General features: G+C 48.4%; 3 protein-coding genes across 4 annotated transcripts in view; 2 read left to right on the top strand and 1 right to left on the bottom strand.

Annotated features, from left to right (window-relative positions):
* Nucleotides 1–439: 439 nt before the first annotated feature.
* Nucleotides 440–3652, top strand: DUOXA2 (dual oxidase maturation factor 2; the record flags this gene model as incomplete). Its single annotated transcript, XM_081293605.1, has 6 exons — nucleotides 440–586; nucleotides 1592–1649; nucleotides 1907–2041; nucleotides 2302–2515; nucleotides 2819–3033; nucleotides 3459–3652. 6 exons carry the CDS (start codon nucleotides 440–442, stop codon nucleotides 3650–3652), a joined length of 963 nt encoding a protein of 320 aa, XP_081149731.1.
* A 675-nt stretch (nucleotides 3653–4327) lies between these two features.
* Nucleotides 4328–14688, bottom strand: DUOXA1 (dual oxidase maturation factor 1). Of its 2 annotated transcripts, XM_081293603.1 has the most exons (7): nucleotides 14633–14688; nucleotides 7969–8144; nucleotides 7678–7735; nucleotides 6909–7043; nucleotides 6409–6622; nucleotides 5922–6139; nucleotides 4328–5260 (listed from the first exon to the last, which is right to left on the bottom strand). In XM_081293603.1, exons 2-7 carry the CDS (start codon nucleotides 8113–8115, stop codon nucleotides 5004–5006), a joined length of 1029 nt encoding a protein of 342 aa, XP_081149729.1. In that variant the 5' UTR covers nucleotides 8116–8144; nucleotides 14633–14688; the 3' UTR covers nucleotides 4328–5003. The 2 variants fall into 2 exon arrangements, with proteins under 2 accessions (XP_081149729.1, XP_081149730.1); XM_081293604.1 differs by lacking the exon at nucleotides 6909–7043.
* A 74-nt stretch (nucleotides 14689–14762) lies between these two features.
* The window catches only part of DUOX1 (dual oxidase 1), a 32958-nt gene continuing 31667 nt past the window's right edge, over nucleotides 14763–16053 (top strand). Inside the window, exon 1 of the mRNA XM_081293601.1 lies at nucleotides 14763–14872. The gene's annotated coding sequence lies outside the window, so the exon portion shown is untranslated. The remainder of the gene's footprint in view (nucleotides 14873–16053) is intronic.

Genomic DNA, 16053 nt, shown 5'->3' with positions numbered 1-16053 from the left:
TCGCCTCTGCACGGGTGTCAGCTCTGGCCAGAACCGCAAAAGGTGTGAGTATCTAGACCTGGGGCTCGCTCTCCAGTTGTAGAGGAGGGGCTCGCATAATTTGCATAATGACCTCCGCCCCTCTCATTTGCATGACCTCTTTCAGCACCTGACCCTACTGCCTGGCTGGAACGCTACGCTGCATCCTGCCCACGCCCCTATAAAAGGGGCCTAGGTGCTGCTCGACTTCCAAGCACAGCGAGAACACCACAGAGCCAGGAAAATAACTTGCCTGTGGGAAATAATTCCGCTCGCTGGATAACCCATGGGCGCTTCAGGACAGCTTGCCTCAGTACTTCCTTAGAGGGGAGCACGGAGCTCAGACCTGACCCTCCTACTCTGGGGTAATCCGAGCTCTCCTGCCCACCTGCCGGCGTGAAGTTCTGGATCCGCTAGCAAGATGACTTTGTGGAACGATGTACTGCCTTTTTACCCCCAGCCGCAGCATGCCGCCGGCTTCAGCGTCCCGCTGCTCATAGTCATTCTAGTATTCTTGGCCTTGGCCGCCAGCTTCCTGCTCATCTTGCCTGGGATCCGTGGCCACTCGGTAAATAGATGCTGGAAGCTCGGGTCAGGGGTTGAGGTGGGGTCTGTTGTGGGCATCATGTCTCTTGGAGACAGAGGACAGGTAGAATTGTAAAAGGGTCTCTAAGAATAATCAAGCTGAAGATCAGGTGGAGCAAATTCAAAAGTCTGGTGCAGCACTTCTCAAGAAAGAGAGAGCTCCCTGTCCAAGACATCCTGGAAAAGGACTCCAGCAATTTGGAAGTGTATTACAGAGAATGGGCACCCAGTGTGTTAATCCTAGAGTTGACTGTAGGCTTCACAGTCTCCCAGGGACTCCTACCTCTTCTTGGACAGCAGCTGCACTCCTATCCTGTCCTCTGGGTGATGATGTTTGGGCCAAAAGGACAAACACTAGCAGCTCAGACTGTTGTTTCTCCTTTATGTTGGGTTAAGATGTATGTGCATGGGTGCCTCATCCTAAAGACTCAGAAGATACTACACAGGATTCCAATTTGTAGCATTCTGGGGGCATTTCCTTAGTCTCTTCCCTCCCCCAGAACCCAGGTTGTACATTGGAAGGTCCCAGTCTTTCTTTGTCTGGATCTTTGGTGGTTTCTCAGGGAACTGGCAGACCTAGGAATATCTTTATTTCCACCTCCTCTACTTGGCCTCTATGCCCTGGGGCCTCCCACTTCTGGGAGAGGTGACCCCTGCCTGCCTAGTACTTCTGGACTCACTGAGCCTTACCATGCAGTGATTGGAGTAGGAAGTAGGCAGGGACCAGGCTCCAGAGAGCTAGGGAAGTGAAGGTGACTGAAGAGTGTGGGGCAAGTTAGACCTGGAAATGGAGCTGGGGAGGTGGAAGCATATGGCCAAAAAACATCAGAAGTATCAGTAGCCCAGAGGGACTTGAAGGAAAGGCATGTCTGACATCAACCTCAAAAGGTCAAGAATGTAATTAATATTAAGGTGGAGTGAGGTCAAGGGAGGTCCTGGGGATTGGTAAGGTAGTGCCCAAGCCTGACCTGAGTGTCTGTTTCTGCAGCGCTGGTTCTGGTTGGTGAGAGTTCTTCTCAGTCTGTTCATAGGTGCAGAAATTGTGGGTGAGTGTGTGGTGCAGCCCATGAGGGGATAAGCTGTTGTAAGGAAGGAGGTGGGCAGAGGGTATCTGGGAAAATGGGGAATGGATTGTTTTTTGCTCCCTCTTCCCATTTCCCAGCTCTTTCTAATGCCCACTCTTTTGCCCTCACCATGCAACCCCATTGGACCTCTTGACCCAGAGTCTGCAGAGTCTCACCTCCCATCGCCTCTCCTATTTCTTCTTTTCAGCTTTTCCCTCCCCTACCCTGTCTCCCCACAGCTGTGCACTTCAGTGGAGAATGGTTCGTTGGTAGAGTCTGGACCAACACATCCTACAAAGCCTTCAGTGTGGCCCGTGTTCAAGCCCATGTTGGTCTGCACGTGGGCCTCGTGGGCATTAATATTACACTCACAGGTGAAGAGGCTGGGGCAAAATGAACTGTTGGGGCTGGGAGATAACCATGGTTGGGGGCGTGTGCCAGGGGTAGATGGAAGGACGTCTCAACATCCCTCAGGCTCGGAAAGCAATTGGTCTTCATGGGTTTGAATTTTCCCAACCACCCTAAACCCATTTCTACCAGCCATAGGCGCCTCGCCCCTACTTCCCTATCTGAATCTGCTTAGTTTCCGGGTTCCTGGTCTTCCACATTCCCATAACCCTACTGCTTCCCACAGGAACCCCAGTGCAGCAGCTAAATGAGACCATTGACTACAACGAGCAGTTCACCTGGCGTCTGGACGAAGACTACACCAAGGAGTACGTGGACGCGCTGGAGAAGGGGCTGCCGGACCCAGTGCTATACCTGGCGGAGAAGTTTACACCGAGCAGCCCTTGCGGACTGTACCACCAGTACCACCTGGCAGGACACTATGCTGCAGCTACGCTCTGGTGAGCGCTGGAACTAAAGTAGTGAGTAGGGCGAGGTGGGGTGAGGTGAGGGTGCACGCGAACAGAAGGATGGAGGCCTCCAAGGCACGTTCGGAACTGGAGATACAGCCTTGCGGATCAGAAACTCTTCGGGTCCGCACAAACCGTGAGAATGTGGAGAGGCTCAGCCAAGGCCCAGAGCTTGGGAACCCGCCCTACCCCGGGGATTCCCCGCAACTCTGCCTTCCAGGCCCCGAGCTTTCCCTCCGACGCGGGGCACAAGGAAAATCCCGCTCACTGCCTGGCCTCGCTGCTCCCCTGCAGGGTAGCGTTCTGCTTCTGGATCCTCTCCAACGTGTTGCTCTCCATGCCTGCCCCACTTTACGGAGGTCTGGCGCTTCTGACCACCGGCGCCTTCACGCTCTTCGCTATCTTCGCCTTCGCTTCGGTCTCCAGCGTGCCACTCTGCCGGTTCCGCCTGGGCTCCTCTACGCTTATGCCTCACTATGGCGCCGCCTTTTGGGTCACCCTGGCAACCGGTGAGAATTAAGGGGAACTGCGCGGGGCAACTGGGAATTGGACCAGATTGATGCTGGGTGGTGCTTTCCAGTTTACAAAATGAGTTCACAGGTATTATCTAATTTGCTCCTCGGAGTGGTTCCCAGACAGGCACTGTTATGGCTATTTTATAGATGAGAATAGGGAATGAAGGGTTCAGTATCTTGCATGAGAACCCCTGAATTGTGTAATCCGTATTAGAAGTCTTCCTGCGGTTGTAAATGTGAATGTGTGAGTGTGAGTATGTGTGTGTGTGTGTGTGTGTGTGCGCGCGCGCGCGCACGCGCGCGTTTGTGTTTGCAACTCAACGGTTGGGCCCCCAAAGAGGGACTGAGGCGGCCAGTTCTGGCCTGGAGCCCTGACTATCCCCCCCACCATCGCCTCCCCCCGCGTCTGCATCTTGCAGGCATCCTGTGCCTCCTCCTCGGCGGGGCGGTGGTGATTCTCCACTACGCTGGGCCCAACGCTCTTCGCATCTTTCTGGACCAAAGCGTCAGGGACTGCAGTGGACAGGAGAAAAGGCGCTCACCTCTCGTCCTCAACAATCCACTGCACAAGCAGTTCGGGGCCCCAAACTTAAGCATCACTACTAATCTATAAAAGGAACTCGACTCCAGACTCCTAACCCACCTTGGCACCTTGCGGGGTTAGGGGCGGGCGTAGTGCCCACCGGGTGTGGGCCTTGAGCTGTGGTGCCGAGAAAGAAGAGCAGCTTTGGACGTGCCGCAAGCACGAGGAAAGAAGTCTCCGAATGAGCTGTAAATAAACTGTTTTTTTAAGAAAAGAAAAAAAAAACTCTTTCTTCACTAATTTGCATGATTTCTCGGTGCTCTTAGAGGACAAGCCCCCAGGAGGCTTTGCTGGGCTGGAGACAGCTTAGTACTGTGCACTCTGAGGTGCTGCGAAACCGGATTCTCTCCAGCTGGAGAAACCACAGTAACCCAGGCTAGGCTTTGGGAGAGGGGCGCCCTCTAGTGAGGCCGAACGGGAACCGACCCGCACCAGCGTTGTCCTGAGCCGCCCAAGGTGGGTGGGTAGGTCTTAGGCAGGTCATGATCCCACCTGGAATCCCCTTTGCTTCCCACCTAAACTGGGAGGGAATAGGAGTTTGGAGTTTCTTCACTAACTCTTACCATTGGTTTCTTTTGGGGTGGTATCTGAGGGCCAAAGTAAGTGCTAGCAAAGCAAAAAATATAAATCCTGGGACTGTTTTTTTTTTTTTTAATTTTTATTTTTTTATTTTTAGTTGTAGTAGGACACAATACCTTTATTTTATTTATTTATTTTTATGTGGTGCTGAGAATCTAACCCAGCACCTCACACGAAGCCACAACCCCAGTCCCCTGGGACTGTTTTTTTTTTTTTTTAAGGTCCTTGGTAAACCCTACAATCTCACTTAGCATATTTGAGAACTAAAGCTCAAAAAGAAAGTGGCACAGCTGGTTAATATTAGAAGTGGGATAAGATGTTTGGCCTCTTCTTTCCAATACAGATCAAGGGGCCACACAAGCCAGGAAAGTAAAAGAACAAAGGGGGCCCAGAAAAAAAAAAAAGAGGAACCAAGAGTGAAGGGGTCCCTAGGAGAATGACACTATAACTCCTGTCCCTCCCCACACATTCCTTATGAGTGACGTTGGGTTGCAATTAATGGCACCTTCACAAGGCAAATCATCCAGGAAAGGCTGAGCAGAAATAGGAGCTGCCCCTGATTGGTCTTACCATGGCAACAGTGTTTATGGGCCCAACAACTCTTCAGCGCCTTAAGACTTTTTTATTTCATTAAAAAAAAAAAAAACATCAATAGGTACAGGCATCCTTTCCCACTCCACCTGCAGATGGGAGCTGGGGACCTGACAGAATCCACCCTGACAACAGTTCTGTGATTTTGTGGGGCACCAATGAGGTCTGGAGCCAGGTTGGAAATCCAGGTGGCCACCAGGGAAGAGGAGACTTATAAGGCACAGTTAGTCTCTCCAGGGTGCTCCTCCTTACAGCATGCCTCAGAGGAAGCCTCTGACAGAGGAATGTCCTGGGGCTCAGGACTCTCTGCCATGGACCTGTAGCGAGGGCTCAGGAGCCCTCCTTCCTCAGGACTCCATTCCAGCATGTGGTCCTCCTCTGCACTCTGGTTGAAGAAAACCTTCAGCCTGTGGGGCTGCATCCTATGAGCCACTGCCATGACCAGGCCCAGCAGCACACACAGCAGTCCTGAGGGTGAGAGCAACAGATGTCTTGCCTTAGTGCTAGTAACACCCTCCCAAGGACATCTTCTCCCAGAAACATCAGAACAACTCGAAGGAGGCCCGGAGCCCTCCTTAAGGGCAACGTGGGCTCACAGGGGTTACATGGCTTAGGGTCTTATGGATATTGTGAGTCTGCTGTCCTGACTTTCCAGACTCCAAGTCCAGTGCTCTTTTAGTTGTATTCCAGGAGAGAGAGAGAGAGAGAGAGAGAGAGAGAGAGAGAGAGAGAGAGAGAGAGAGAGAAAAGACAGGAGGAAATAAAACTGCATGACAGAACAATTTAGGGTTGTGTGAAACAGGGACATACAAGTATTCTAAGATCAGGGACATAGAAAAGTGTGTTTGGGGGAAAGTGGAGGATGGTTGGAAGATTTGCAAAAGAGAGAGAGTTAGAGGATGAGTAACATGACAGATACAGAAGATACAGGGAAGGAAGCATATATAAGGAGGGAGAGGAAGTGGCATTGAGGAAAGCAACGCAGGAGATGAGAGATATAATAGGGATGAGAATTAAAGAGGGCAAGAGCATCTTGGCCCCTAGAAAAGGACCCTCAAATCCATCAACATTATGGTCCCTGGCTCCCTCCTAGGCCCTTCACTGTCTGTCTTGGGGTGGGGAGTCTTACCTGTGGTCAGTGTGATCCAGAATGCAGGCCCATGGTGAGTATGCAGAACAGCAGTGCCCAGGTGCATGGGACAAGGTGGGGTGAGTGATGTGACCGTGGAGAAGAAGAGCAGGGCCAACAGCTGGAAGATGCCTGTGGCCAGCAGCATGTGCCCACCATATACCAGCACAGGCATGGACAGCATCACATTGGTCAGTAGCCAGCAGAGGAATGCCACCCTGGAAAGCCAGGACCCACTGAAGACTGGCTCAGGTACCTCCACTTGGTGGCAAGGCCGGAGGGAACAAGGTGGAGGCAAAGGGACCCGAAGATACCCCAAATATGTGAAGCAGGAATTCCTGCCCGTGAGTTTCCCAACCAGGCACAAGGGTGACAGAGTCAGCCCATCCCATGTGGGATATGAATGGAGAAGAGATGGGTAGAAACCTTATTTCTGGGTCCCTACTAAGCCAGTAGGGACCCCATCCCATCTCCTTCCCATGCTCACCACAGCATGGCTGAAGCATAGTGTCCTGCCAGGCGGTACCGGTGGTACAGGCCACATGGGCTGCGAGGAGTGAACTTCTCAGCAAGGTAGAGCACAGGATCTGGCAGCCCCCTCTCCAGTGCCTTTGCATACTCCTCAGCATAGTTCTCACCCAAGCGCCAGCTGAACTTCTCGTTGTAATTGATGGTCTCATTCAGTTGCTGCACCGGGGTCCCTATGGAATAGGGCAGCTGTACTCAGCAGGGACTCAAGATCTCAAGTAGGGAACTTGCCTGGGTGTGTGCAGCTGTGTGCAGCTCACCCTCACTGGGCAGAAGGCCACAGGAGCTGATCTCAACCGAGAGAAGTCAGCTCTGAATCCACCATACCCCAGCACCCAATACCCTCCTAAACCCTGTGCCAGGCATGCTATAGTTCTTTGGACCATACCAAAATAGATCCATGTCAAAGGTACAGAGCATATCCTTCTCCCTCCTTCCCACGTAAGAGCCCTCCCTCACCTGTGAGTGTGATGTTGACTCCTCCTAGCCCGACTTGCAGCCCAATGTCAGCGCTGATCCACTCGGGACTGAAGGCTTTGTATGTTGTGTTGGTGCTGACCTGGCCTACAGACCACTCAGAACTGAAAGTCACAGCTGGGGTTGGGGAGTTGGATATATGAAAACTCAGGGAAGTCTGGGCATTATTGGGTTCATCAAAACGAGAGCTACATGTCTCTATTGGTCACAGTTGTATGCCTATTAACTAGCCTGGGATCTGGTTCATAGTTAGCCTGCCAACCATTGATGTAGGATGAATAAGTGGGTCAGAAAATAAATGGGTCAGAATCTAAGACTTCCCTTGCTCAAATTCTGCTCTTCCCCACCTGCATTTAAAGACAGTTACTCAGGCAGCAGAAGGAGGAAGCATTAACCTAAACCATGACAAGCAGACACAGATAACTTTAACATAGAAACGTTTTGCCTAATCACCAAAGGTAAGCAAGCAGCCCTCCCCTGTTTTCTTTGGACCTGTCCCTTGAGGCCTTCTGCCCATGTTCATTATAACTGGGAAAAAAAAATTGAGGAGACACATCCTGCAGGGTTTCCTGGCTGGCACCTCAGTGGGCAAGGGTAAAGGAAAGATTAAGGGGATGAGGCCATGGTGAGAGAGGGGATGTGGGCAGGGTCTGGAGGCCTCTGTGGAGAAACAAGGAGAGGAGAAGCAGGCTGCTAAGGGCACTTCACAGGATGGAGGCAGCTGCCTAAGTCAGCGGTCCTTGGCACTCACCCAGGATCACAGCCCCGATGAATAAGCTGGTCACCACCCGTAGCAGCCAGAACAGCCTCTGAGTCACAAGGTGGGTGGGTTTAGTAAGCAGTGCCCTCCTTCCAAGTCCACCCTTCCTCTGTGCACATTTGGGGAGGGCAGGGATTCTACAACTGAGGCCACTTGGTCAATTGGGATCAGAGTGTCTGATACATAATAGGTCTGAGTCTGGATTTTGACCCTCTGGATCCCTTATTCTTGAAGGTGAGGTCTCTCTGGGGCAGGGTCTCAAGGTCTGTGATTTTTTCTTACCGTCTTGCCCCGAATGCCAGGCAGGATGATGATAAAGGTGACTAGTGCAGTCAGAAAGATAGTGATGATGACTGCCAGGGCGGTGTCCATTGGGAAGGTTGGCTTGGGGTCAGTATAGAAGGGGAATACGTGTCCAAACACAGCCATTGTGGTGGGGGTTAGTGGAGAAGCCAATGCTGTACAAAAACAGTGGACATTTACTGAGTGCTCTCTATGTACCAGCATTATTCTTGATGCTGGAGATGAAGCAAGGAATAAACCAGATCAGATCTCTCTTCTTTCAAGGTTACCTTTTAGTGCCTTAGCAGTCTCCACCACGTACTGACATTCTATTACCCCTCAGCCATCCATCTCCCCATCTTTTGGCTGTGACAGAATTAGGCCACTGGCAATCAGTCTCTGCTGCCCCATGCTGCCTTCCTAATCCCTTGGTCCCCTAAATCAATGCCACCATTACTCTTGAGGCTTCTCTATTTCTTCTGGGACTGTCTCAAGAAATATAATTCTCCTTTATTTCCCTCAGGCCTCTAGCACAAGCTTAAAGATCACAGAGCATAAAAAGAGCCATATTTACTATCAAGTGATGGCATAAGGGTAAAAGATGATACAGATTACAAAAAAGAAAAAAAAAGATTGGCTTTGTACCCCAAAGGAACAAAGGCCAAACAGCTCTGCTACATGTATAGCAAAGGACTGATTCTCAGACCTTGCACTGTCCACATCATTCTGTCCAGCTTTCTCAAGCATCCTGGCTCCTGTTGTGGTGACTCCAGAACAACTGAGCTTGAGTCCACCTGAATAAGCACCAAAAGGGCACCTGTGCTCTACCAGGCACAGTGCTGGGCCCACATGTCCTTCTATTCCATTTGTCATCAACGTTGAGCCTTCTCTTCAATTCAAATTCCCAGGCCATTTCAGCTCAAGATCTGGCTTTGGATTTCTCTGCCTGTTCCCTGATCTCAGAACTTGTTTAACTCCAGTTTGTCTCTTTAAGGATATTGGGGAAATGACACCTGAGCCTAATGGGTTTAGGTCTCAGACAGAACTGGTTTCAAGATACATTATTAGTTTATGTACCACAAAAAAAGAAAAAAAAAGTACTGCCAATTAAACCATGATTGCCATAGTTGGTAAGACACACCTCAATTTCAGAGATGTCAAAATGTGTGTGTGTGAGAAACATCTTAGAATTATAAATCCAACTTCTACTCACTTTGCTGTGATCTGTATTGTGGTCTCAACTTGCTCAGGAGACTGTAATTTAGTCTGCCATGCACTGCCTTATTTAGTGATATGGTGAAAAGAATAAGCATTGGAGTCAAGCAGCTTCAAACAGTTTGAATTCTGCCTCTGCCTCTGCATCTTACAACTTACTTGACTTCTACAGAGATATGGTTTTGCTGAAAAATGGAGATAATAACATCTACTTCACAGGGTCATTATGAGAACAAGATGGTGTATGTAAAGTGTTAAGATTAGTGTTGATAACAAATAAACTACTGGATTAGGACATTTTTATTACTCCCTTTATCTCTTTCTTCAATTTTTCTTGGAAAGAATCCTGGACTGGAATTATTTCAGAGTCCAGTTTCAGTTCTTTACTGACTAATAGCTTAACAGTAGGCAGGGGATGAGCTCTCTAGTCTGGAGGTTTCTCATCTGCAACTGCATATGATGAACTTCAGATTCCTTCTAGTTGTACTGTTGGGATTCTCTTACAATAAATACACCCCAGCTCCTAACCTACCCCTTTCCTAAGCTGGTTACCTCCTTGTGCAGTCTGAGGGGATTGTATGTTGTCAGGAAAAAATGAGGGACAGATAGCTTTAACCTAAAAAAAAACAAAAACCAAGAAGAAGAAGAAGAAAGAAGAAAGAAAAAAACCCTGTATTTTATTTATTTTTATGTGGTGCTGAGGATCAAACCCAGGGTTTCACATTTGCTAGGCAAACACTCTACCACTGAGCTACAACCCCAGCCCCAGCTTTAACATTTAATCCTATCTTTTGAGCAAGTCATACAAGCTCTGAGTCTCAGTCTTAACATAAAGTTTTTGCTTTTTTCTTAAGTGTTCAACCCTCCCATCCCACAGGAGTAGGTGTTACTCTTCTCTCCATTTCTGTAAATCCATCCTCCTGGGCTCTCCCCACTCCTGCTTGCTTTCTCCACCACCTTGATCATCAATTATTCCCTCTCCCCTTCATAACTTTCTAGTTTTTTTTTAATCTCTGCCAGCTACTTCTTTCAAAGATATGCTCAAATTTCTTCCATTTTAAGAAAACAACAACAACAAAAAAAGAAACCCTCTCTCTTGTGCTTCGGGGTTCCCTCAAGCTACTGTTATTCCTTTCACAGCAGGCTTTTTGAAAGAATGGTGTATGGTGGTATATCCACTGCCTTAACTCTTCGATCTATTGCAATGTTTTTATCATCTTTGCCTCTTTCATTAGGTTACTAAGTGATAAACTCAAAGGGAAATTCTCACTTTTTATCCTTCTTGAACTTTCTGTGGTATTTGACTCTGCAGAACACATCCTCTTTCTTCATACTTTTACTCCTTGGATCTCTGACGCCATGTTCTCCTTGGCCTCCTGTCTTTGGCCATCCCTCTTGGCTCCTCTGTTAGTTCTTCCTTCCTATTAAATGTTTATGCTCCCCAGGATTCTGTCTTGGTCCTCTTGGGTATTTTCACTTGGATGTTTCTTTGCTGCCTCAAATTTAACAGGTCCCAAATGGAAGGCACCATGTCTACCTGAGTGTTACTCATTTTCTTTGGCAGCATCACCATTACATTAATCAAATAAGCTAGGACCAGGACCATCTTACTTTCTAAATAGTTCTTGAAACATCCACATATTTCCTTCCCTACTGCCTCTGTCCTAATTTAGTCATGTCCTCTCCCTGGTACCAGAATAATTTTTCTAATAAATAAATATAATAATTATTTTTCTTCTCTGCTCTGGGTAAATTCTAATCTTCTCACTGTCCAATAGAAAGTACCCCGTGATCTGGTTGTCACCCCCCACAAATCCACACCCATCTTCTCTCCATTTCCATTCTTTGCCCGGCTTATTCTATAGCCATTTTGAACTGTTCACCTCTCCCCGGATCTGACATTCTCTTTCAAGCTTCTTGCCTTTGTATATGCTATTTCCTCTGCACAGAATGCTCTCACTCCCTTGGCAAACACCTGGCACATGTCAAGTCTCAGCTTGCTGTATCTCTTCTGTGAAGTTTCCTCTGATGCCACTGGGCCTATGTGGATGTTCCCTATTCTAACATTCTGAGTGCATTTTGAGCCTATCTCCATGATCACAATAATTACAGTGTACCCTAATTGTTTGAATAATGTCTCCCCATTAGACTCAATTTCCTTGAGGGCAGGGACTTAATCTTTCCATCTTTGCATCTTTCCTGCATGTAGCATATACTAATCAAGCTCTGGATCAAAAGAATGAATATGAATGAGTTCTTCTCACAGACCTCTTCTGATTTCTCACACAAGGGGGAGCTATGCTCTGTCATTACACTATACTCAGGCCACATTATCACCAATGCAGAACTAAGGGCTGGCAAGAAGGGATTTCACTAACTTTCAATTTTTAGTGATTTCAAAAAATTTTCACAAAATCTCTTCCAATAGTTGGCATCTCCAAAACTAGTGAAGACCCAAGCGTAAGTGTTCATGTTTAACTGAATCTGAAAGACACTAGCTGAAGATGAGTGATTAAGAATTTGTGGATTAAGTTGTTTTGTGAAATATGTGATAGGAACCTTTATTTTGAAGCAGATGTTTATGGGTCTGAGAATTTTTTATTTATATCACCTATAAATATTTATTTATATCACCTAGATGAAAACATTATATTTTTTATGAAAGGATATAGGAGGAAGGGCTATAAAATGTAGAATATCTTGGTTAACAAGATAGGCAGATAAAACAAGGTTATTGACAGCAAGGAATTCATTTTATATATATTGGAAGGTCAAAATCAAATATTTGCAATATAAGCAAATAATAAATAATATAATGCATTTTGGTCAGGGGTGCTTATTAGTATTATTCCTGCATTTATTTTAATGAGATGTTATAAATATTTTACAAGAATGGCTCATCTCTCTTAACGTGATGCTTCAAAGAAACACTAACAAAAGGTTTTCTATACCTAAAGTACAGAAAGGCATTGTTAATTTATTTCCAGTTCTCCACAATACCTATTAAAGATGACTAAAGCAAAAAGACAGTTGGTGAATAAAATTTGTCTTGCTTAATCTCTTCTGGTTCTGGTCTTCCTTAATTTAAATAGCTCAATTTAAAGTTAAGATTTCATGACTCCTATCCTAATTTGAGTTTCTTTATTAAGTTAACAGGGCTCCTATGTGAAGAGGTAGGACTGAAATGAGAAGTCGCTACACCCAGAAATCCTGCTTTTCTTACAAAGTTTGAGATTCCCTTGGGACCATCTTTCTCCTTGACTGACAAGCAGGGTCTGATAATAGAATTGATTCTATTCTGGCAAAATCTCCCACTTCTGCCCTACCTTGCCACCATGATTGCTATATAGCCATAGTGTGTATTGATATAAATAAGCAGACATAAGATACAGTCAAACATACACCTACACCTTTACAAAAACAGAGACACAGACACAAGAAGGAGGCACCCAAACACTAACATGTTCAGTAACACAGACTTCTATGCTATTCCATCAGTGGTCCCTGTGATAAAATTGGGATACTTTCTCACTTTTGGATGGGCCAATTAGTGCACTTTGCACGAGAGAGGAATCATTCTCTTTTCCTGTACTCCCCTTAGGTACTAAAGTCTTTCCTCATGCTCAGCTGTATTTCAGATGCAGTTATCCAAGCCTTACCTACCACAGGGTGAAGTGGGGTTTTGGTATGTGTATGAAGCGTGGGTACAAGATAAAGTTATAGTCATGAAAAAAATCAGTCTAGTCTGCTCTAGTTTTCATCATTCAAAGTCATGTGCTCTGTTTTTGCTCTGTGACCTTTCTTGGAGCTTGATGGGTCTTCTTCCTGAAGTCTTGCCCCTGCTGGAAATCCATAGAGTAAGAACTACTAATCCCCTAAAAAGGAGGAGTGAATGACATGCCTGAAGTTGCCAAGAGACCTGATTGGCGATGCATAGCTCCTGGAATGTGATGATTTATATCTCTGGTTGAGACAGACACCACTAAAAATGTGTAGCTCTGGCTGGCTAAGGGGATCTGTCAGGAGTTCCTGTCCTGTCTTTTCTCTGAAGGAAGGTGTGTGTGTGTGTGTGTGTGTGTGTTGTTATTGTTGTTGTTGCACTAAAGGAGGCATTAGGTGGAGAAATAGAACAAAATCTGAAAAGTGGATTGGGAAGATTCCCCAGAAAAGGCTGATGTGTTAAGAAACTCAGGAGTGTGGAATCATGCACCCAACCTACCCAGACTCCAGTTTAGAGAGGATAGGGATTCAGTGTCTGTAAACTTTGTGACTTTCGTGATCCTGTGAGGTTTTCCTTGCCTTAATTTCTTAGCAGACTTTCTCCTTTAAGAACTCCCACTTGAGGGATTGGGTTGTGTATCAGTGGTAGAGCGCTTGCCTAGCACTTGTGAGGCACTAGATTCAATCCTCAGCACCACATTTTTAAAAATTAAAAAATAAAAACAACCCCACTTAATGTGAATTTGGTTTGGGTGGACTCGAGAAGTGCGCCCCTAGGGGCGGGTGCGGGAGCAACACTTCAAGACCTCTGAACCCACCCGGACTGCACAGACCTCAGCTGCCACATACTTCCCACCCACTCCCCGACCACGGTTCCCTGCCTTCTCCTCTTCCAAATAGCGCGTGCGTGGCATTGCGTGTCGCTCACCTCTTCCTGTGGAACCTCACACGCTGTGCTCCTGGGGGTAAGAGTAGGGAGAAACCTGATCCAGACGTTCTGTCACCAAAAGCGCCTTTCTCCCGCCGTGACTGTCCTCCAGCCCCCACTCCTTTCCTAACTCAATTAAAGACCAAGATGTGGCCAGACAAACCACCGGGTGTTTCCCCGCCCTCTACCTCAAGTCATTCCCAAAGTTCTCAGACCGCGCCCGAGGCTTTGCATTGTTGCCTCCCACCCGGCCTCGAGGGGGAGGGACTGGCGCGCTAGGACTGTGCTCTCCCAGGGTCTGTCCCCTCCGCAGCCATCCCTACAACCCCACCTTCTCTACCACTTCCCTGTCCCAATCCCCAGCACTCATCAGGGCAGCTCCTCCGCAAACCTACTGATGCAGTTCTGGCTCTGATGAGATGCGGCTCGCACCCAGTGAGACCCCCCCAGAGATCACACCCCAAACTGTGAAGCAAGGTGTTGTAGCAGAACCTTAGAGAGTTTTAGCCTAGGTCGTACTTTTCTTTTAACGCTTGACCTGATCTGTGGATGGGCATTGGCTGATACCCAGACCCGACGGTGTGGAAAGAATCTGGGGCCAGTGAGAGCCTCCTAAAGGCAACTGGAGATTGGAAGGGCTCAGCCACCGCCCGCCCCGCACCCTCTCCGTCTTCCACCCTCAGCCCCATCCAAATCGTAGAGGCAGACTTGCCCTTTTCCGCCCACAGGGCCACACTAGTCGAGCCCTGGGCACCAACAGGACATCCCCCACCTGAGCCCAGCGAACCCACGCTTTCTCACCTCGAGCGTCCGTGTCCCGGCGGAGCACTTTGGCGGGTCCCGGCTCGCTGGCTTCTATCCCGCCCCTCTCCGCCCCGCCCCGCCCCAGCGCCAGGACGCGTCCCCTCTTCACCCCCCAGCCCCGCCCGCCCCAGCTCAGAGCCGGAGAGGCAGCCAGTCGAGAGGGCGTTTCGAGGGCCCAGCTGGGAGCCAGGACGGAGCCAATCCACAATCCAGGGGTCGGGGGACGACACGGCCAAGGTCAGATCCAGGAGGATTTCTCCAGCCCTCGGGCCTGGTGGCTCCGAGGGAGGGAACTCCAAGGGCAGGGCCTAGAGGGAGGGAGCCCCATCTTGCTATGTTTTTGAGGGAAAGGGAATTCTTGCCTCACTGCGTCTTCCAATCTTATCCTAATGCGAAAATGGACTCTGTTAGGCCTTGTCCTCTGCCCCACCGGAGTTTTGAGAGACAGAGTTCTTCCGGACCTTGGAATGTTGGGTGGCCTAGTTTGCTTGCCCTTCCGGGCACCAGCACATCATACCAGGGAGGGAACTTTGGGCTCTGAGGGTCCAAGCTTTCCCCCTAGCCGCTCTCTTGGGAATAGTTTGGAATCCCTATAACCTTAGCTCATCTTCCTCTGATCCCAGGGCCACCTGGGTCACCACTCTAGGAAGAGTGGCCATGTGGGATAAGAACCAGGCAGGCCTGTGTTCTCTTCCTGATTATGCCACTGCCTGAGGCTTCACTGCTCTGACCCACTGCTAGGAAGCTACTGCACCCACGTTGCTGTGTAAATTTTTAAGGGTTACCCACCCACAAGGAATAGTTTTTAAGCATGCCTGCCCTTCTCTCCAGGATGTCCTCATACCCTGGCCTGAAAACTTACTGCATGCCCTTTGGGACTGAGTGGTATATTAGTGTTTAGGGCCCAGGAGCCTGAAAACATGATGGTAGAAGGGAAGGAGTAGGACAGTTTGGATTAGGGAAGGACCAGTGTGGTGACCTTAGCATATCTAGCCATACAGTTCCAACTGTCCTGAGCCCAGCTCTTTATATATTATCAAAGGCCAGCTCTGGAAGACTCTGCAAGATAGAATGGATGGAATACTGAGCCTTTACATTGTGTCAGGGCCTAGGTTTCTTCTATTTGTAGGATATGGGAGTGGGGATGAGGTTGCTTCCTGGGTTCTTTCTTCTGACTAGATGACCTGTCCTACTGAGGTTTGATTGTAGAAGGGGCTTTCCCTGAGCCTCTGCCTCCTCCCTTTCAATCTCCAGGTTGTCTTTAGGAGGCTCTCACTGGCCTTAGGCATTCCTTGTGCCACTCAGGAGTCCCAGCTTGAGTCCCTTGCTACCTCTGTTTCCCTGTTGTCCCTGGGTGGTTTGTTGGCCTGCAGGGGGAGAGCAGAAAGCCAACCCTGAAACACAAGCACCTGGCACTG

Source organism: Spermophilus citellus, assembly GCF_964194105.1.
Source record: "Spermophilus citellus genome assembly, chromosome: 4".
Lineage (NCBI taxonomy): Eukaryota > Metazoa > Chordata > Mammalia > Rodentia > Sciuridae > Spermophilus > Spermophilus citellus.
Note: the sequence above shows the minus strand (reverse complement) of the source record. Positions and strands in the feature narration are given on the sequence as shown.

What these genes read in the sequence shown, in the direction of transcription:
- DUOXA1 (XM_081293603.1), bottom strand. Translation starts at nt 8,115, where the DNA reads ATGGCTGTGTTTGGACACGTATTCCCCTTCTATACTGACCCCAAGCCA. An exon ending in CATCGGGGCTGTGATCCTGG is followed by an intron (nt 7,044 to 7,677) that starts GTGAGTGCCAAG and finishes CCCCAACCCCAG; the next exon opens with CTGTGACTTTCAGTTCTGAG. An exon ending in CTGGATCACACTGACCACAG is followed by an intron (nt 5,261 to 5,921) that starts GTAAGACTCCCC and finishes TCTCACCCTCAG; the next exon opens with GACTGCTGTGTGTGCTGCTG.